At 55.4% G+C, this 21,097-nt stretch overlaps 1 protein-coding gene across 6 annotated transcripts in view; it reads right to left on the reverse strand.

The window, feature by feature from the left end:
• Window positions 1–6,165: 6,165 nt before the first annotated feature.
• TFAP4 (transcription factor AP-4) overlaps window positions 6,166–21,097 on the reverse strand; it is a 34,019-nt gene continuing 19,087 nt past the window's right edge. For 5 of the 6 annotated variants that reach the window (XM_044233709.1, XM_044233708.1, XM_044233710.1 and 2 more), the window contains 6 exons: window positions 10,713–10,878; window positions 10,498–10,596; window positions 9,915–10,085; window positions 8,773–8,913; window positions 7,822–7,974; window positions 6,166–7,066 (listed from right to left, as the gene is read on the reverse strand). In XM_044233709.1, coding sequence (XP_044089644.1) covers window positions 6,872–7,066; window positions 7,822–7,974; window positions 8,773–8,913; window positions 9,915–10,085; window positions 10,498–10,596; window positions 10,713–10,878 — 925 coding nt within the window. In that variant the 3' untranslated portion in view covers window positions 6,166–6,871. Of the gene's footprint in view, window positions 7,067–7,821; window positions 7,975–8,772; window positions 8,914–9,914; window positions 10,086–10,497; window positions 10,597–10,712; window positions 10,879–17,729; window positions 17,968–21,097 lie in introns of those variants that run through there. The other variant, XM_044233706.1, reaches the window with a different exon arrangement.

Genomic DNA, 21,097 nt, shown 5'->3' on the forward strand with positions numbered 1-21,097 from the left:
GCTTCCTCTTTAACTGGATCTAGAGGCTGTCCACCAGAACAGGCTGCACCCTGGGGGTGGGATGGGGAGTCTGTGACTTAGGCCCCCTAATTCAGGAAACTCTGCAGCTGTCACTCCTCGCTCCTTTTCAACACCGGGGGGGGGGGGGACAGTGGGTTTAGGGAGGACATTCCTTTCTACAGCTGCCGCATGGAGGCCCTGCACCCCGCAGTTCTACCCTCCTCTTGGTCAGCATGCGCTCCTGTCCATCAACACCAGAAACTTGCAACTCAGCGGGGCCACAGAAGAGAGGGGACCCGGACAGGGGGTGGTACTGGCTCTATGCCTAGCCCAGGACCTGCAGGGCCAAGAGAGGGCAAGCAGAACTTCAGAGAGAACGATAAAGGCAAATGCCACAGTACAGTGCCATCCAGGAAAGCACAGAGGCAACTAGATAAAGAAGGGACAATCGGAAGGGCTCGGGTGGGACAGGATGAAGCCAGAGCTGACAAGGTCTGAGGTGAAGGATGGCCAGGCCAGCCAGCTCCAAAGGCAGCTAGAGGATTTCCCTGTGCTTTACATACTTGTCTGAAGCCATTCTAAAGCCAGCTCATCAACTGCTAAGGAGGCTGAGGCCGCAGGAAGGCTCCCACCTCCACCAGACAACCCTTCAAATGTTGCAGAGAGGGGCCGATTCCTCCCCTGCCAAAGATGCCCCAAATCGTGGCATATGTGGCATTTATTTATGAGAACCCACCCTGTGCCAGAAAAGCATGAAGACGGCTCCCGAGTACTCATAAAGTTTAACAAGCAAGCAAGAACTGAAAGTTAGAGTACAAGAAAACCACACCAAGGCCGGCACACAAAAAGGAGCCATTTGTAAGGCTGACACAAACGCGAACGGCACTGCGTATGTAAGGCCCTCACATGTGTGTAACTTGATCACTCGCCAATTCACAGTGTCCTTAAAATAAGAACAAACCAACTGCTTGGGAGAAATGAAATGACTTCTGATACTGAGACTCCACAGGAATTTCTTCCAAGGATCTTCTTCGTAAGAAGGACGCAGTGTAACTTAATGATCCTTGAGAACATCAGCAGACATACATTTCCATGAGGCTTATCCCCGACAGACACCCTTAAAATAGCCCAACAGAGGCCACCAGGAACCAAGAATGCCCAGTCCCCTCCCCAAGAACCCAAAGAGGGTCAATGGTACGTGTTCAGGATGTATTTTCTCCTCTGCTGCCACTTTACCACTTCACACACATGACAGTAGAAGGGGAAATTGGCACAATTTATTTGGGGTGACAATATCTATTAAAATTTATTCATGATAGGGGCACCTGGGTGGCTTAGTTAAGCATCCTACATTTAAAAAAAATATTTTTAATTATTCCTTTATTTGAGAGAGGAAGAGGGTGAGAGACCACAAGCAGGGGGACAGCAGAGGGAGAAGCAGGCTCCCCGCTGACCAGACCCTCCCAGGATAGGATCCAACCCAAGCCGGAGGCAGACACTTAACCGAATGAACCACCCAGGCACCCCAAGTGTCCTATTCTTGATCTTAAACTCAGATCATGAGTTTAAGCCCCATGTTGGGCTCCATGCTGGATGTGGTGACTACTTAAAAACACAATAATAATAAAATAAAATATATTCATGATAGCTGTTTAAGTCACAAGCAACCCAAACGTCCACGGCTAGGTGAAAGGCTAAATCCACTGTGGTATGTATTCATGCAACGGAATATACTTGGCCATAAAAAATGAATAAACTGCTGATACACAGAAAACCGTAAATGCAACTCAGAGACATTGTGTTGGGCAGAAAGACAGACAGTAAGAGTATAAATACTATACGATTTAAAGGACGATCTAAAATAGGCAAAACTAGTCCGTGGTGACAGAAATGAAAATGGTGGTGAGATTTCACTCCACCCCCACCAGAAAGGCTAAAGAGATGCAGGCATAGTCTGACGATGCTGACTGCCGGTGAAGATGCAGAGCAACTCCGACTCGGTTGGTGTAAAACGATCCAGCAACAACCATACCAAACGCAAGCAGATAAAACTGGTAACACGTGACTGAGTAAGGCTGGTGCGCTGCACCGGGCACAATGATCTGGTTCTGGTCTGGACCTGAGGTACGCAAGACCGTAACACTGGGGAGGCTGGGTAAAGGGTGCACAGTACCTCCCTAGACACCTAGTTGTTTCCACAAAAATTTGTAAAGCTTTAAAAAAAATAAACCACTTGGGGCGTCTGGGTGGCTCAGTGGGTTAAAGCCTCTGCCTTCCGCTCAGGTCATGATCCTAGGGTCCTGGGATCAAGCCCCACCTCAGGCTCTCTGCTCAGCAGGGAGTTTGCTTCTCCCTCTCTCTCTGCCTGCTGCTCTGCCTACTTGTGATCTCTATCAAATAAATAAATAAAATCTTAAAAAAAAAAAAAAACACTTGAAGCCCTGGTGGGGTGCTGGGTACATGGGTGTATATTGAGTTTGTGAAAACTCATGGAGCTAAACACTTAAGCTATGCTCCTCTTCTGAGCGTGTATGATGTGATACCTCAGTAAAGAGGTTTTGTGGGAACACTGCCTTGATCCTGTTCCTCCTAGGCCCCCAACCCTTCAGCCTTGGATGTCCTATGCCATCCCACTCCCACATCTTCTCCACTTATTCCTCCTCCCAGGCCAGGCTGCTCAAAGCCTGCAGGACACCATGGCCTTCCAGGCCACTGGGCCTGGCCCCCAAGTGGCGTGGTCATCTGGACTGGGGCCACTGTACAGGTAGCTGCTAACCCTAGACCCCTGTCACTGTCCCCCTCGTGGCTGCTGACCTTGCACCCTGTCACTGTCCCTCTCGTGGCTCCTGACCCTGGACCCTGTCACTGTCAGCCTCGTTCCTGCTGACCCTGGACCCTGTCGCTGCCCCGCGCGTGGCTGCTGACCCTAGACTCGTGGCTGTCCCCACATAGGCACGGCCAAGGCAGACAAGCTTCCCAAACGCAGCAGGAAGAAAAAAATGAGGTATTTCCTGCATAGTTTCTTACATTCGTCACCTGTTCTGAGATGACACTGTGGATGCTGTGGCTTAAAAATTAAACATGTCATTAAAATTAACGTCACCTGTTCCTTTCACTGCGTCTCTGTTCCTTCCACTAAGACTCTCGCCGGACCCTGCCGGCTACGGCACTGACGCCTGGGCGCGTCCTTTGCCCCCTCAGGCGAGTGAGGAAGTAGGCGAGCGCCTCCGCGCGGAGAACACGCGGAAGCCGCACGTTTGCGGCGTTTGCGTGCGAGGCGTGCGTGAGAGACCGCGGGGGGCGGGGACAGGGGCGGGGCCAAGAGTGCAGGCTGGCGGGAGCGCGCTCAAGGCCGCCTGAGGCGCCAAGGAGCATGCGCACCGAGGGGGAGGGATTGGGGGGGGCAGTGTCCGGGAAAGGGCGGGGCCGCCTCCGCGCCCTTGACTTCCGCTGCCTGCTGTGGAGACCGCCTACTGTCGCCAGGCGCGCCAGAGGGTCGGAGGAGGGGGACTTTCCGGCCCCGCCCCAAGTTCCTCTTCTGGCCTATAGGAACTGAACAGTCCCGCGAGCACCGGAAAGAGGCGGAGCCTCCGCCCTCGCCGGGCCGGGCGCCCTGGGCCCACAGCGCCCTCTATTGAAGCTCTTAGGAGCTGCATGGAACCTGTCCAGAGCGCTTTGCACCTGGCTCTTTTGAAAGGGTAGTTCCTCGGTACTTGGGAAGGGGTGTCCCCACCCAGATCCTAGGTAAGCCCCTCCCCTCAGACACGCCTTTTAATGTGACTAAGTAAATTCATCTGTATAGACCCAAAAAAGGAAAATTTGCTATAACGCTAAGTGAAAGAAGCTAGCTAAAGAGGCTAGACATTTTGGAAAAGGCTGGACTGCAAAGGGACAGTGGGAACAATGAGGATGAGGACTGAGGACTGTAGTGATAGTTAACACAACTCTACACATTTGTTAAAACTCATAGAACCAAAAACTAAAAAGTGCGACTTTTAGCAAAAGTAAGCTACACTTGGGCGCCTGGGTGGCTCAGTGGGTTAAGCCGCTGCCTTCGGCTCAGGTCATGATCCCAGAGTTCTGGGATCGAGTCCCGCATCGGGCTCTCTGCTCGGCAGGGAGCCTGCTTCCTCCTCTCTCTCTCTGCCTGCCTCTCTGCCTACTTGTGATCTCTCTCTGTCAAATGGATAAATAAAATCTTTAAAAAAAAAAAAAAAGGTAAGCTACACTTTCATTTTTAAAATTCTAGAACACTTTCATCTTTAAAAACTCCAACAGAAAGCAGATTGGTGGTTGCCAAGGGCTGGGAGGAGGGAGGAGTGGGGAGAGACTGAAGGAGGTAAGAAGTTCATTTAGAAGTGATCGAAAGGTTTTGTAAATGGATAGAGGTGTCGGTTACCCAACAATGAATATACTATATTCATTCACTATAAAGTGAATTGTTCACTTTAAAATACTTAATTTGGGGCGCCTAGGTGGCTCAGTTGGTTAAAGCCTCTGCCTTCAGCTCAGGTCATGATCTCAGGGTCCTGGGATGGAGCTCCACATCAGGCTCTCTGCTCGGTGGGGAGCCTGCTTCCCCCTCTCTATGCCTGCCTCTCTGCCTACTTGTGATCTCTGTCAAATAGATAAAATCTTTAAAATAAAATACTTAATTTTAAGTTATGTGAATTTCACCTAAAAACATTAAAAGTTTGGGGCACCTGAGTGGCTCAGTTGGTTGGGCAACTGCCTTCGGCTCAGGTCATGATCCTGGATCCTAGGATCGAGTCCTACATCGGGCTCCCTACTCGGCGGGGAGTCTGCTGAGTCTGCCGGGAAGTCTGACCCTTCCCCTTCTTATGCTCTCTCTATCTCTCTCTCTCATTCTCTCTCTCAAATACATAAATAAAATCTTAAAAAAAAAAAAAAAGAAACATTAAAAGTTCTAAAAAAAAAAAAAGTTCAGGCTCCTGCCTCCCTTTCTATTCAACAAGCTGGTGTCTAGAGGCATTCACTGTGGGGTGAGATGTGAAGTGGTTATTCCTCTCTGGCCTCAGTGCCCATGTACCTGTCACAATGCACACATGACAAAAAGCAGGAAAAGGGGAACACTTGAGGGGTTTTTTGGTGTTTTTTGTGATCTGGGTTTTTTTGGTTTTGTTTTTGTTTTTAATTTATTTACGTATTTGAGAGAGAGAAGAGAGCACATGGGGGCGGGGGCAGGTAGAGGGAGAAAGAGTCCTAAGCAGATTCCACACTGTGCGTAGAGCCCAATGCAAGGCTCGATCTCATGACCCTGAGATTACTAACTGAGGCAAAACCCAGAATCAGACACTCAACTGCTCAACCGACTGTACCACCCAGTCACCCCAAGGGGAGCAGTCTGTAAAGCTCTCTCTGGGCACAGAGGATTAAGAGACTTTAAGGTCCACCACCCTACCCAATAAGGCAAACTTCCCTTGCCCACTGACTTCCAGCTTCAGAGGATGATGAAACTGAGGCTCAGAGATCAACGGGCTCCCCCAAGAAGGAACTGGCTGCCGGCAGATAGACTCCAGGACCTGCTCTCTTTAACACCACACCAGGAGGTAACACTCCCTTCCCTTCTGTAGCTGGGGAGACTGAGGTTCAGGGAGGTTACACAAGATGAGGAAGTGGCAAAGCCCAGGGACAACCAGGACCCCTGAACATCCTGTGTCCTTTCTCTAAGACATAGGAACCTGTTTCTTGGTGGTTCATTCTCTCCTTGCCTCCCACCAAGGAGTTGGGAGACACTCCTCCCACCCCCAACACCATCTCCCGTCTCTGCACAATTGAGGGAGTAATCCTGAGAACCCTGGAGTCTGGAACCCTGACTGCTCATTGCAACACAAGCTGAGGGAAGTCATCACGCTCAGGCACACCCAGTCCCCTCTGGGGGGCCCCAAGAGCACCCCATACTCTACTCCAGGAGCCTTCCCCAGCTCCTCAGGAGAACACACACCCAGGAGACACAGGACCTAAAAAACAAAGTACAAACTTTATTTTGTTTCTTTATAAAGGCACGGTGGCCTCTTGGTTTTTCCCCCCACTTTCTTAACAAAATATAATAGTTTCTCCTTGAACACAAAGACCTCAAAATTGTAAGAAAAAAAATTTTCAAAACAAAAGAGCAAAACAAAAAAAAAAAACAAAACCAAGAAACAAGAAACAAAAAAGATAAACGAAACCAAAACCAAAAAGAACCAACAACAAACAAAACAAAAAGAGAGAGACAAGACATTTTTGGGGTAGAAGATGGGAAATCCGGAGGGAGAGGTGGGGCTGGGTGGTGATGGGGAGTGGCAAATCCTCGTGCTGAGCCGAGGCCGGGAGGGGAGGGGAGAAGGGCAGCAGCAAACCCCAACCGAGAAGCACTGTAGACTCCCGGGCCCCCAGAGAGCCCCGACCCAGCCAGACCCCCAACCCATGTAAGTGCTTACAGGAGAAAGGAAAAAAACAAAGAGGAGGGAAGAGTCAAAAACTGACGGTCTCAGGCTGGCTCTGGGGAGGGCAGAATACCTTGGGGCTTTGTTTGATTTTCCCTGTTCTTAAAAACACGTTGAAATGAAAAAATGCTTTTTGGCGGAGATAGGCCAGGCTGTGTCAGCTTCCCCCAGCCTCCGGGGCGAGGCCCAGCCCCAGGTGTCCCGGTGCTCCCACGCGCTCCTGCCACCCCAGTCCCCGGGACCTCAGGCCAGGTGGCTTCACTCAAAGGTGGATTTACAGTATTGAAAAAGAGGTCATAAAAGAGACCCAAATGACGTCGTAATTTTGTAAAAATTCCTCACTCGTTCACCTGCGTCGCTCCCTGTTGCTGCCCCCCCGGCCCCCTCCAGCCCCAGGAAGGGAAAGGAGGGCTGGGGGGTGGTCAGGGAAGCCCCCCGTTCCCTGCTGGCTCCTCCCGGCTCTGGTCCATGGCGTCGCTGTCCGAGGCCTCCGAATCGGAGGCGGTGTCAGAGGCGTGGGCCTCCGGGCAGCTGCGGGCTGGCTTCACGATGACCGCTCGCCGCTGTTCCTCCTCCTGCTCCTGTCTTTCCTGGGTGCCCTCGATGTGCTGGATCGCCTGGGGCGGGGGGGTGGGGCAGGCTGTGATGAGGGCTGCTGGGGACACTCGGACAGCCACCATCCCCTCCCAGGCCCCCACACATACCCCAGAAAGGCCCACAAGTGAGCCTGGCAAGACAGCGGCTGGCCCGCCCAACCTTTGGAACTCCCCTGCTAAGCTGAAAAACTCCTCGGGAGAATCACAAGCATCCCCCATGGATATATTTCAAAGTGCCCGTTCACTTATGCAAGGTCTCTGTCATTAACTTTATTATTCAATTTACTGGGTTTATGTGCAACTACAGTTGCAGGGGTTGATGGGGTTTTCTGGTTTGGTTCTTTCTTTCTTTGTGACTCTGTTGGGTTGCCCAAGGGGCACCACGCGAAGATGGGCACAGCAGAAACCATGGGCCTGACCCACAGAGCCAATCATCTCCTTTCTTTCTCCTGCGCTGGAGGCTTCTCTGTCTCCCACCCAGCCGGCTGCCACCTGCACCCCGCCCCGGGTCCTGGGAGATGGAGCTAAGAGGAAGCTCTAGATCAACCCAAGAGCTGGATGCAGAAGCCTGACACCAGGGCTCTCAGGGAGCAAAGAGCCCTCTCAGCAAATCCCACAGAGGGAAGGAACGGGGTCTTCCAGGGCATGCTGCCCACCCCCTCCGTCTCTGCCCGAAACCTTCTCTGGAGCCGCCTCCCACCACAGACACAGGGAGACGCGGGCATGGACACAAAGGGCCTGTTCCCACAGGAGAACCCGTCCCCAAGCCCAGGTACCTGCACAATGGTGTCCAGATTTTGCCGGGACGTGGAAACAGAGTTGATGACCGAGGAGGGGCCCATGGTGACGACGTTGATGTGGTGGGAGGGAGGGGGTGGCGCGGGCACAATCACTGTGGGGTGGTGGGTGGGGGCCGGAGGGGGCAGAAGCTGCAAGACAGAGGCCCTCAGTCTCTTTTCCAGGAGCTGCCCCTTCCCTTCTGTCGCTCACAGAGGGACAGCCCTCAAAACCATCTGCTCTGAGAGAGCCTCTGCCAGCCACCCCAGCCCTTGAACTCCTTCACTCAGAGGGCCAGCCAGTTTGTGCTTCACCTCTCTTATTTTAAAAAGGAAGGAAAGAGGTCCAGAGAGACACTTCCAGCCATCCGAGATCCCATGCCCCCCCCACCCCGCTCTCCAACACAAAGGAAGCACTTCAACATCTAATAAATCCCGTGGCTGAGGGGCACCTGGGTGGCTCAGTCGGTTAAGCATCCGACTCTTTAATTTTAGGTTAGGTCACGATCTCAGGGTCGTGAGATCGAGCCCCATGTCAGGCTCCACGCTCAGCAGGGAGTCCGCTTCGGAGTCTCTCTCCCTCTGCCCCTCCCCACACTCCTGCTCCCTTTCACTCGCTCTCTCTAAAATCAGTAAATAAAAAATTTTTTAAAAGTAAATAAATCTTAAAAGAAAAACACACTGGTTGTCAGGAGTGTAGACGCTGGGTTTAGACGGCAAGTCCCTGAGGATCACGAGTGGGCATACAATGTAACCTTTCTGTGCCTCAACTCTGCCATCAGTAAAATCGGAATTGTAAGAGCTCAGGCCTCCAAGGGCCACTACAAGGCTTCAGTGCCCTAATGTTGCAGGGCACCTGGGAACCAGTCACCTTAGGCCCCGAGTCACCCCACCGAAGCCCAGAGGCACGGATACTCGGGTGAGAGCCCCTCCCGGACGCCTCCTGCTCACCTGGGTCCGCAGATGCTGCTGCTCCCGCTCTAGTTTCTCCTGGTGCAGCAGCCGCACCTGCTCCTGCTGCTGCTGCAGCTGCACCTGCTGGGCGATCACCTTGAGCTTTTCCGGGTACATGTGGGCCTCCAGCGAGCGCACCTGGGGGCAGGGCAATAGGTTCAGGGGCAGGGCTTGGACCACACCCTGGCACCTCCCCCCACCGCCAGACCAGCCCTGGGACCGCTGAGGTCGGCCACCCTAAGCTCTGTCTTCCACCAAGCCCTAGTATGGCACTCGGCCACCCTCAAGGTAGAGACCAAAGTCCTCAGCTCAGCCTGCTGGGCTCGCCATGACTCATCTCCTCTCCGGCCGCCCTCTTGCCCGCACTCCCCTCCCACCGCCAGGTCCCTGCCCAGGCTGTTCTGGGCGGAGCACCCTTCTCCCCTCTCTGCATGGTTGACTTCCAGACTTGACCTCCCAACCTCAGCAAAAGTCACTTCCACAGAGAGGCCATGGAGCAGCCGCTCTGCAACCAGCCCAAGTCCGCCTCTCTGGTGCCCACCACTGGCATGTGGTTTTTATTACAGCTGTGTTTTTATCTTACTGTCTTTTGTTAAGAAGTCATTTACTTGAGGGGCACCTGGGTGGCTCAGTGGATTAAGCCTCTGCCTTCGGCTCGGGTCATGGTCTCAGGGTCCTGGGATCGAGCCCCGAGTTGGGCTCTCTGCTCAGCAGGAAGCCTGCTTCCCCCTCTCTCTGCCTGCCTCTCAGCCTATGTGTGATCTCTGTCTGCCAAATAAATAAATAAAATCTTTAAAAAAAAAAAAAAAAAAAAGAAGTCATTTACTTGAGAGCGAGCCAAGAGCGAATGCCTGCCCAGACAAGTGGGGGGGAGGGGGTTACAGGAGAGGGACAAGCAGACTCCCCACTGAGCAGTGGGGCTGGATCCCAAGACCATGACATCGTGACCTGAGCGCCCCAGACGGACCACAGCTGTGTTTTTACAGTGTGAGATCCTCTGACTAAGGTTCCTCCACCCATACAGACAGTGACCCTGAGGGAAGTGAGCTGTCTGCTTTGGTCCCCGCTGGGTCCCTCACTCGTAGGTCAGGAACAAGGCAGGTGCTCCTGCAAATACCTGTTCAACCCAGGAGCCTCACCTGCTCCTCCAGCATCATGCGCACCGAGCGCTCCTTGTCCAGCTGCTGCCTCAGCTCAATCATCTCCCGGCGCAAGTCCTCCGCCTTCTCGTCCTCCCAGATGTCCGGCGACCCAATGCCCTCGTCCTTGTCCTCGGCCCGCCGCCGCTTGGGGGATGAGCCGCTCAGCTCCTGGGGACCCCAAGGGGCCAGTGAGTGTGCCCCCATACTACCAACAGCACCACCAACAGCAGCGAAGTCAGAGGACCCCTCATAACCCCCAAGCCTGCCTGGCCCAGGTGCACCGGCACTAAGGAGCCCCATTCTACAAAGCCAAAAAATGGCCAAAGGCCAGACAGGGAGGCAGAATGAACTTGCTTTCCAGAGCCCACCCCACTGCACTTGACCAATGGGTAAACTGAGGCCCAGGAAGGCAAACGCCTGAAGTAGGCAAGTTGGTGGGAAAGATGCAGCCCTTAACCCTATTGAAGTCCAAGGCCACAGTGGAGCCAGGACAGGCCAAACAAGGGAAAGGGAGCCAGGAGGACAGCAGGGCACTGAGGCAGCAGCGGGGCCTCCACAGGGGTGGGGGGAGGGGCACTACCTGGATAAAGCGCTTGAGCTGTGTGTTTTGCTGCAGGAGCCTGGTCTTCTCCTGCTCCAGGGAGAAGATGTACTCTGCCGTCTGCTGGAGAATGGCTGCCTGGGGGCGGGAGGGACGCGTCAGGGACCCTAGCAGGCAGCCTCTGCCAAGGCTCACTTTCTTCTCCCCACCGGAGCCCACCATTTCCTCCAGGAAGCTTCCGGGCCCTAGCCCACCTTGCTGAGCTTCTCTCCATCTGTGTGGGGGATGAGGGTCTTGAGGGACTGGAAGCCCGCGTTGATGCTCTGCATGCGTCTCCGCTCGTTGCTGTTGGCGATCTCCCGCCGAATCCGCCGCTCCTGGTCCCGCTGAGTCTCAGGGGTCAGTGGAATGTTGGCAAGGCTGCAGAGGAGGACAGAGACAGACTCAGTCTAGGTACCCTCTGTGCCCTGCCCTGGAGGGACCCTGTCTTTCCAATCCCTCTGCAGAGGGCCCCTAGTAGAGCTATCATTCCCTCCTGGTGCAGAATTTGTCTACACTTGCCGCAGACCAGGAGGGTGATGAAGTAGTATACTCTGGGAAGCCCCCAGGTCCCAGCCCCAGTGTCCGGCCGGCATGTGTGGGTGGGGCCCTGAAGCCTGAATGGCTACCAAGAATCTCTGTGATTCTGATACCAACAGTCCCTAAGACCAACTGCAGACACCTGTCCCTGGGACACTTCTGAGCAACTTGTTACACACCTGGACCACCCTCCCTCAGCGCTGCCCTCTTGAGGACTGGGGAGCACATCCCTCCTGCAGCCTGGCCCCAGACAGGGCTGAGACTTCAAAAATGAGACAGGTACCCCTAACTCCAAGAAGGGGCATCAGACCAAGCGCTCCTGGAGACACTTCCCCCCAAGCCCACGCACCCCGAGGCAGACCCATCCAGTGCCAGCGAAGCAAAGATCCCAGCATGCAGTCGGCAATGTTACTGCAAATTAAGTGACTGCATCCTACAGGGGCAGCAGCCAGCAGGGTGAGAGAGAAGGCGGCCAGTGGAAGGGGGAGAGGCTGTGGGCCCAGAGGCATTGGCAGGAGGCAAAGACAGCAGTGGGGCCTGTGGGCCCAATGCCACCGCTCCTGAGGGGTGGGCCTGTGTGTGGCCTAGAGGAGGCATTCCCCCTTTCCTGGCCCTCTCCTGCAACTCCCCCGCCCCTGGCCTGATGGCTTCCAGATGCTGGGCTCCCAGGAGAGGCCATCGGCCCCACCCAAAGCCACAGCCCTGGCTTCTTCCTGAGGGGCCCTCCTGGGGTGACCTGGTCCAGGCCTGGGCCAAGAGAGCTCACACCCCTGGTTCTAGAGAAGTGGGGAAAAGGACTATGGGCAGCCTTATTCCATCGATGGGGACCTGGGGCTCAAAGAGATGCCCAAGCACCCATGCCCATCCTCAGGTGGAAAGGAGTTTGCTCAGAAACCCAGGAGAACACATCTGTGAGAGCTGGAGACAACCAAGACCTTTCCTGGCCACCCCCCCACACACACCCTGCCCACCCCATCTGTCCCATTCCAGGCCTGCAGGATCCTGCACTTGCCCTTGCCCCTTCCTGGGCCTTGGCCTTCTCTCCTGACAGAGAGGCAGTCCACATCAGCCTCAGCTGGGGGTCCACAGACAAGCCCTCTCCTCCGCCAGCACCCCTAAGCCCTCCCTGGACCCCCTCCATCAGGATGCAGTTTCCTCCTGGTGCCCTGGAGTGTCAATGCTCGAAAGAGGGCCACAACCCTTTCTTCACAGATGAGACTTGGGGCTCAGAATGAGGGCCAGAGTCTTAGAATCAGACTACCAATCATATGGCTGCAATTCTGGGCCAGAGGCACCTCACTCATCCCAGTTTCCCTGCCCCTACAGTGGAGGCAATGGGGTGGCAGGGAGGATGCCACCCTGAGATCTGATAACACAGTGGCTTGCCTGCCCTTGGCGGGTAGCGGTGGGGGGGGGGGGAATGGGGGGAATGGTGAGGAATAGAACCTAGTCCCCACTCCCTGGTCTGGATGTACCCTCCAGATCCTCTGTGGTGGGAGGGTGGATTACAGAAGAGGTGGAGGGGGAGAAGAAGAAGAAGAGGTGGGTCAGAAGCCTGGCTGGCTCAGGCAGAAGAGGCTATGACTCTTGACCTTGGAGTCATGAGTTCAAGGCCCATGTCGGGTATAGAGCTTACTTAAAAAAAAAAAAAAGAGGTAGGGTGAGATGTCCAGAGGAGGCCAAGCCACCAAGGTCAGACAGCCAGACCAGGGTTCAACAGGCACCTGCAGATGCCAAGGCCCAGCTCTCCTACAACTGCTGATGATACCCTCCACTGATGGCTCACGAAGCGGCTGCCGCTTACCAGAGCCCCGTGTATGGCCTCAGTAGATAGTGTCCCTGCCCCTCCCGAAGAAGAGTGGGAGCACAGAGCTGAAGTGACCTGTCCAAGTCCATCATGAAAGACAGGAGGAGCAGGGTGCGGGCAGTGAGGCTCCTGCACGTCCCAGCCCCCACTGCCCCCCCCCCGCCCCTATCCAAGTTCTACCAACTCCCCCGGACCCACAGAGAAACCAGAGTTCAGTCCCACCCCTACCAACCAGCCAGCTCGGCCGCCCATGAAAATCTCTGCCCGGGAGACCCTCGGCTCCATCCTTCTCCCCAGGATGCCCAGGAACTGGGGACACCAACGGAGAGTGAAGGACCCAGGCAGGGGGCAGGAGCCCGGTCATCCTGGCTCTTCGGAACATTCCAGCCGTTCTGCTCCCTTGGCCACCAAGTACATCTGCCCAGCCTCCTGGTTCGGGAACCAGGTACAGGGGAACCTAATGCAGAAAACAGACTTCACCCCAAAGCTGCAGTTCCTCGTGACGGACTGCTACCAAGGCCCTAATGGATAACTCACCTAAATAGTCCTGTAAGTTACAGGTTTCTGAGTTTCTCTAATACTCAAAAACTCAACTGAGTTTCTCTAATACAATGTGGACTAACGAGGGGTTCTGATTGGCGGAATGTTGACTCATCAGGGGTTCTGATTGGCGAGAGCATGGCGAACCAGCTGTTGACCGGTGAAATCACGGCTAACCAGGGGTCCTGACTGGTGGGCGTGCTGGCCAACCAGGGCTCCCGAATGCTGACCAACCAGATTCCTGCAACAGAGGGCTGTTCTAGCTACTCTACTAGATAGGGACAAAGGGGATTTTTCTGCAAATACCTCAAAGTTTCTTACACTTCTGAGTTTCGCGCACATAAACGTGATTTACAGGAACGACAAGGGCCTCCGACCCCTCCACACCAACTTCAGACTCGCAGATGAGCAGAGAAGGGAACCTGGTCCACTGACACCCAGCGTCTGTTGCTTCTCTCCTTCCCGAACTGCCCTCCAACAGCCAGTCTCCAGAAGGGCAGCCAACGGCCAAGAGCAGTTTGGGTACCACCCATGGGTGCCGAGATTGCCACCCCAATACCAGAGTAGCCCCAGACGGCCCCCTGGGAATAGCACCAGCATACCAATCAGAGGCTCTATAGTAGTGACCACACTCAAGGCAGAATCCTGACCTGTACCTGTTCTCCCGCCCAGCCCAAAGGCAAGTAGTCCCCATCCACCTATACCCCCAGACTTGGTTCCAGCCTCAGATTAGCCACAGAGAACTCTCATTTTCCATGGCCTAAAGTCACTCACACACCTGCCACTCAACATTGACAGTGAGAAGTGCGAAAGCCCACATGGGATTTCTTCCACACCCCAAAAGGAGGACAGGAGGGAAGAAGCAACCCTTAGCAAGGATCCCCAAGGCCAAGTACTGAAGCAGCTCAGGGCCTTCACCCAGTCCCAATGCTTTTATCCATACACTTCACTCTGCCCAGCCTGCCACCCCTGCCCTCAGCTCTGAACAGAGCATGGCCAGGCTGTTCCCATCAGGAACACCTCTTGCCTCCCTATGGCTTCCTTGGCCCCTCAGATCAGAGGGAGCTCCCTGCACTGTGTCCAAGTACAAACCAGGCCGGCCATTTGCTAGCCATAGAACCCCATGCTAAGGCACTTCATCTCCCAAAGCCCGTTTACCCACCTGTAAAATGGGGACTACTACCTCACTTCATAGGGTCATGGTGAAATTTACAAGACATGGGGGGAAGGGCACCTGGCTGGCAGAGTTAGTAGAGCATGAGACTTTTGATCTTGGAGGTCATGAGTTCAAGCCTCACATTAAGCACAGAGAATAATTTTTAAAATAAATAAATAAGGAAGGAAAGAAAAATGATCCTTAGGTTCTAAAAAAGATAGGAGGTGGGAGGGAGAGAGAGATGGAAGAAGAAAAAAAGAGGGCGCCTGGGTGGCTCAGTGGTTAAGCCGCTGCCTTCGGCTCAGGTCATGATCTCAGAGTCCTGGGATCAAGTCCCGCATGGGGCTCTCTGCTCAGCAGGGAGCCTGCTTCCCTCTCTCTCTCTCTGCCTGCCTCTCTGCCTACTTGTGATCTCTGTCTGTCAAATAAATAAATAAAATCTTTAAAAAAAAAAAAAAAGAAGAAGAAGAAAAGAAATTGAGGAAAACAGGATGCCTTGTTTTTCCAGTTTGTACCCAGGACTCCAGGAGATCCCAAGATCTCTCTTATGTGGCAGACAAGACTCTTCAGCACCAGACTCTGAGATGTTAGGACAGCTCCTGCACAGTTTCCCGCACAGAGTAGGTGCCATATACATTCTGGATTAGGGACTCAGCACACACTCCAAAGGCCCTGTCTCTCCCTCCCAGGAACTGGTCTCTTTCCCTCCACCAAGCACAGTAGGTAAAAACCACAATCCTCCTGCCTTTACGAGTTTTGAGGGCTACTGTAAAAGACACCAGGCGCTTTCCAGACACACAGCCAATCTTCACAGGTGCTCCATTTTACAGAAGGGGAGAGCAGTGCAATTACACAGGTCCAAAACTACCCAGCTTGGGCATGAGCGGGGGTAGGAGGGTGATGCAGGGTGCAGGACCCACACCGGTGCCTGCTGTGCAGTACAGCCCACTCCAGTGGGCCTGGGAAAGCGATGGGAGAGGGAGGGAGCCCTTCTAGTCCCTGAGGAATGGAATGGAATGAAGCCAAAGCCCGCCAGCCTCAGGAGCCAGTCCACACAGCCCAAATGTCCCACCCAGTCTACACGCCACCTCACCCCACAGCTGCTTCTGAAAATGAACAAACCCAGAGGGCCCAACTCCACACCCACTGCACAGGCTTACAACTGTCTCACAGATAGGCAGGCTGAGCAGGTCCCCATGCCCGAGCCTGGGGCATCTGACCCCAGAGACTGCTGGACTCCTATAAAGCAGGGCTTGGGACAGGGACAGTGAAGCCAGAGTCCTCAGAGGCCAAGAGAGGATTCAACAAAGTCCTAGGCCTGGCGGCCAGAGGTCCCCAAGCCTACCCAGGATCAGGCCCAAATAGCCCTATCCAGCTGTTCTCTAAGCAACCAGCCACTGGGAGTAAGAGCAGGGCTCTGGGATCAGGATTTAAGTCCCAGCCCTTCCACTTGCCCTTCTCAGGACTGTGTCCTCATCCCATATGAGAATCTTAAGGCCGTTTAACTGAGAACAGTATGAAAATTCAGTGAGAAAAATCTAGGAGAACGAGTTCCTAAAACATACTAAGAGCTCCACAATTTTTTTTATTTACCTATTACAGGAAGGTCCTCCCGGCAGACCTTCTGGAAGGGTCAGTCCGCAGAGTGGCTACCACCCTGGCTGCCCACCATACTGAACTTGAATACTGTTATGGTAGGAGGAGCCCTAGGGCGAGCTGGGATGTGTGTATATCCATGCGCAGCAACCTTCCCCAAACCCGATTTCTGCAGCCCTTGGTGTCAGTGCCCACCAGTCTGGGCCACACCGCCCCGGGCTCCTCCTCCCTCAATCCCCGCCCAGCCTGCCCCGGGCTTCGGAGCACGTGGCCCCAGCCCTAGGGAGCCATTTCCAGAAGCAGCATGGTTGTAAGGGGCCTGTGGGTTCCAAACTTGGGCATACAGGAGAGTCCCAGATGCAGCACTGCCATGTCCCGTGGGCCATGTCCAGTGCAGATGCCCAGGCCCTTCTGGCCATTGAAGTTGCGGCATGTGCATTTTAACAAGTGTCCAGGGCAACGGGATGCGAGTGGTGCACACACCCATCACCCTTGGTGAAGGGTGGATCTGGAGCAACCCGGGCCAGAGCTGGGAAGCGGCTCCCGGGGAGGGCCTCGGACCTAGGATCACCCACCCACACACCCACCCGGCTGCGAGACGGAACGCTTTCGGTTTACGGCTGGGGGGGAGGGGCGTGGGATGGGAAAGTTTGCAGCCCAGACCTGCGTGCTGCAGGCAGCGGCCTCGTGAGGCCAGGGGCGGCGTCCGGTGCCCACTCGCCAGAAAGCACTCCCACCGGGCCTGCCTGGCAGGTCCAGCCCTCGGGAGCCGAGCTTTGTGCTAGGAAAGCGTGGTCGGGAGGCGCCTACAACTCCCACAATGCCACTCCGGCGGGAGCCGGGAACTACAGCTCCCGAGAGGCTGCGCGCCGAGGTCCGCCTACTCCAAAAGGGCTGCAGAGTCACGTCCAGGCCTCGCTAGTAAACAGCGCCCGGGCGCGGGCGGCAAGCTAGCGAGCTGCCGCCAACGTGCCGGAGTCCGCGGCGCCCGCGGGCTGGTAGTGCCGGCCTCTCAGGTCCCACCCATCCTCGCGCCCCCACTCGAGCACGCCCCCCCAACCCCGCCAGAGCTCCGCTTGCTGCAAACACATCACCCGGCTCCCCGATCCCCCCCCGCGCCCAGAGCCGCGGCGTGGCTGCATTGTAGCCTCCCGCGCCGCGGCCCCACGCGTGGCCCGGGCCCCCCAAGTCCCCTTGGAGGGGAGCACCCGGAGACAGCGAAGAAGGAGGGAGAGGAAGGAAGCCGCCGCAGGAGGGGGAGGAGGAAACGCGGGGGGGAAAGCCACCAGCACCAAGCATGGCCGGGACTGCTGCAGAACCACGTGGGTCTGTTTGCAATTTACAAACGTCGCGACTCGCCCGCCTGCAGTGGACAAAAGTGACCGGGGCCGCTTGGAGCCCCCATGTTCCGGGGGAGGAGGGTCCCCCGGCAGCGCAAGCCCGGCGCGCTGGGCTGTAGCCGCCCAGGGCAGCTAAGAAAGGCGAGCGCGGTCGGCAGCGCGGGCCATGCGTGCGCACACGCGCGCCAGCCCAGGCGGGCTGGCCGGGGGCTGCAATGATGGGAAGGGGGTGGGGGAGAGGAGGAGTACACACCTACAGAGCCCTCCTATCACTTCTTTCTCTGTTTTCCTGAAATGTTGCAAAGAGGGCACCTTCTGAGTGGGCACCATGAAATACTCCATAGCGATCGGCCCCCCTCCTCTGCACGAGCCGGGTCCCGCGGTCCGCCGGAGAATGCAAGATGGAAATCCGAATCAAAGGGCAGCGCCGGACGGAGGTGCAGAAACGGCCGGTCCCAGATGCTGGCGGCGGCGGCGGCGAGGGGAGGGAGGCGGGCGGGAGGGGCGGGAGGGAGGTCTCTCCGGCCTGCCTCCCCGGGCGTGTGTATGTGTGTGTGTGTTTGCAGCTGATCAGATGTCTGTTTCAAGGCGGGAAACAGCTGGTGAAAACTCAGCACTCCCCCGGCCTCCTTCCGCGGAGTAAGGAATTGCATGTAAACAAAGGACTATTTGCAGCGCCCCCCGGGCGCCGCGAGGCCCGGGCGAGAGGGGCGCCGGCCCCGGGGGCTGGTTGCGGCCAGGGTCTGCGGGCCTACCCCCCCGGCACCAGGAGCCGGGGCCCGTGGGCCCGCTGGGGGGGCGCGGCGTGAATGGAGCGAGCTGCGGCCGAGCTACATGCGCCACTATGGGTGATGAGGTCCATCAGCTGACAGGTTGGCAAGCGTTGCAAAAAAAAAAAAAAAAAAAAAAAAGGACAGCCACCGCGAGGGAGCCTAGCCCGTGCGTCCGGGGTCCGGCAGACACTGCCCGATGCAGGGTCTCCGTACTCGGCGGCTCTCGGGGACAGAGGGCGCGCAGCTGGGCCAGACGAAGACGGCTTAGGCAGCCTGGGGTGCTGCTCGGGGCTTTTTCTTTTTCACGGTTGCAGCTGCATGGAGAGGAGCCGCTCTGGCGCGCTCCCTTCGAGCCCAGGGCCCCCTGGAAACTTGCGTCACAGCCACCTCTTCCCACATGTAACTTGGGGCCGACTTCGGAAGCCAGCCAGCCCCCTCCCTCCCTGCCTGCCCAGTTGGCCGCCCAGCCCAGACTCCGGGGCCTGGGAATCCCGGAGCCGGGGAGGAGGAAGCAAAGGGGGGCGCGCCGGGCGCCTCAGATCCTGGGGCTGCCTTAGGAAACTGGGGCCCCGTTTGGGGAGTGAAGGGTGGAGACTGGCCAGGACGGCAGCGGCCCCGGGGGCAGGCTGCCAGCGCGGCCCGGAGGTCTGATGGCTGCTGCCTAGTACCCCCTATTACCCAGCCTCCCACTTTCCCCCTTCGCAGGGAGGCTGGACAGCAGGAGGCGGAGGGCCGAAGCTTCTCATTCATGGCTAAGCCAGGGAGGGACTGCTCCTCCACCAGGGTGCGCTCTCTACTACGGGTGACCGCCCGGGGCGAGGAGGGAGGGACGCTGTGGCAGCCAGCTTCCGTCCTCCCTCCCACGTCCCCTCCCCTGGCTCCTGGAGGATTGGCCCCTGGCTCAGGAAGACCACGCCTGCCTTGGAATGTCCTCCCTCCTGCCCACCGCCTTTCCCAATCCCATCCGCCTTCAAGGTTCCGCCCAAATCGCGCCTCCTAATTAAAATATTCCTACTAATCGCAAGAGTTACTGTTACTTTAGGAACTATCATTGTTACTAGATATTGCGACAACCTTGCAGATTTTTGCATGCATGTTCTCCGATCCTTAAAGCAACATTGTTGGGCAATTTCTCTAAGTACAGATCCCAGTCCCTGGGAAGTCTCAGTATGGGGCAGGAAATGTGCTCAGGAAATGATGACTTCTGGGGGGGCAAATAGGATACAGGGCCACATGACTTTATACACTGAGTCAGGTCTATAATGCCTGAATGGAGGAATGAAGGAATGAATGAATGAGAACCCGGAGAAGTTACTCTTCTCTTAGGGAACTTGTTCCCCCTGAGGGCCCTGTCACTCAGACTGGTCTCCCCATTTATGCAAAAGCTGCCGAAACGATGCCCCCATCCCCCCTGGCCCCGCCCCCGTCTCAGCTGCCCCTCCCCCAAGGCCCGAAATACCATAGCAGCCTCCACCTACCACCCCACTCCAACTCCCTCCCAAGATTCAGCCCTCTTTGCCCAAGTGACACAAGACTTCCTCAAACTCCAGACTGTCCCCATTCCCAGGACTCCCAAAATCGGTACACTGTGCCCCCTGCAAAACCCCTTAGAGCCCCCACCCCTGATTCTCTCGGTCACCTTCCTGCTCTAAATTAGGGTCAGCAAACTTTTTCTGTAAAGGGCATGTAATACTTTCCCATTGCTACTGTAACAAATTAACACCAAGTTCCTGGCTTAAACCAATACAAATGTATTCTCTGGAGGTCAGAAGTCCAAAAGGGTTATATGTGACTAAAACCCTGCTGTTGGGGACGCCTGGGTGGCTCAGTCGGTTAAGCGTCTGCCTTCTACTCAGGTCATGATCCCAGGGTCCTGCTCCAAGGGAGCCTGCTTCTCCCTCTGCCTGCTGCTCCCCCTGCTTGTGCGAGCACGTGCTGTCTCTCTCTCTCTCTCTCTCTCTCTGACAAATAATAAAATATTTTTTTAATATAGTTTAACATTTATTAAAAAATAAAATCCTGGGGCACCTGGGTGGCTCAGCAGGTTAAAGCCTCTGCCTTCGGCCCAAGTCATGATCCCAGGGTCCTGGGATCGAGCCCCGCCTCGGGCTCTCTGCTCAGTGCAAAGCCTGCTTCTCTCTCTCTCTGCCTGCCTCTCTGCCTACTTGTGTCCTCTGTCAAATAAATAAATAAAAGCTTTTTAAAAAATAAAATAAAATCCTGGGGTGCCTGGGTGGCTTAGTCAGGTTAAGTGACTGCCCTGAGCTCTGGTCATGATCCTGGGGTCCTGGGATCAAGCCCCACTTGGGGCTCCTCCTCACTGTGGTCAGCTCCTCCTCTCTCTGCCTGCTACTCCCCCTGCTTGTGCTCTCTTTCTCTCTCTCTGGCAAATAAGTGAATAAAATCTTTAAAAATAAATAAATTTTAAAAATAAAATCCTGGGGACGCCTGGGTGGCTCAGTGGGTTAGGCCTCTGCTTTCGGCTCAGGTCATGGTCCCAGGATCCTGGGATCAAGCCCTGCATCAGGCTCTCTGCTCAGCAGGGAGCCTGCCTCCCTTCCTCTCTCTCTGCCTGCCTCTCTGCCTACCTGTGATCTCTGTCTGTCAAAATAAATAAATAAAATATTTTTTAAAAATAAATAAATAAATAAAATCCTGTTGTCAGCAGTGCTGCATTCCTTCTGAAAGCTCTAGGGGAGACTCCTTTCCTTACCTTTTCCAGCTTCTAGAGACTGTCTTTTTTTTTTTTTTTTAAGAATTTATGTATTTATTTGACAGAGAGAGAGACATAGCGAGAGAAGGAACACAAACGGGGAGTGGAAGAGGCTGTAAAAAGGGAGCCCAATGC

This window comes from Neovison vison, chromosome 14 (genome assembly GCF_020171115.1).
Source record: "Neovison vison isolate M4711 chromosome 14, ASM_NN_V1, whole genome shotgun sequence".
Lineage (NCBI taxonomy): Eukaryota > Metazoa > Chordata > Mammalia > Carnivora > Mustelidae > Neogale > Neogale vison.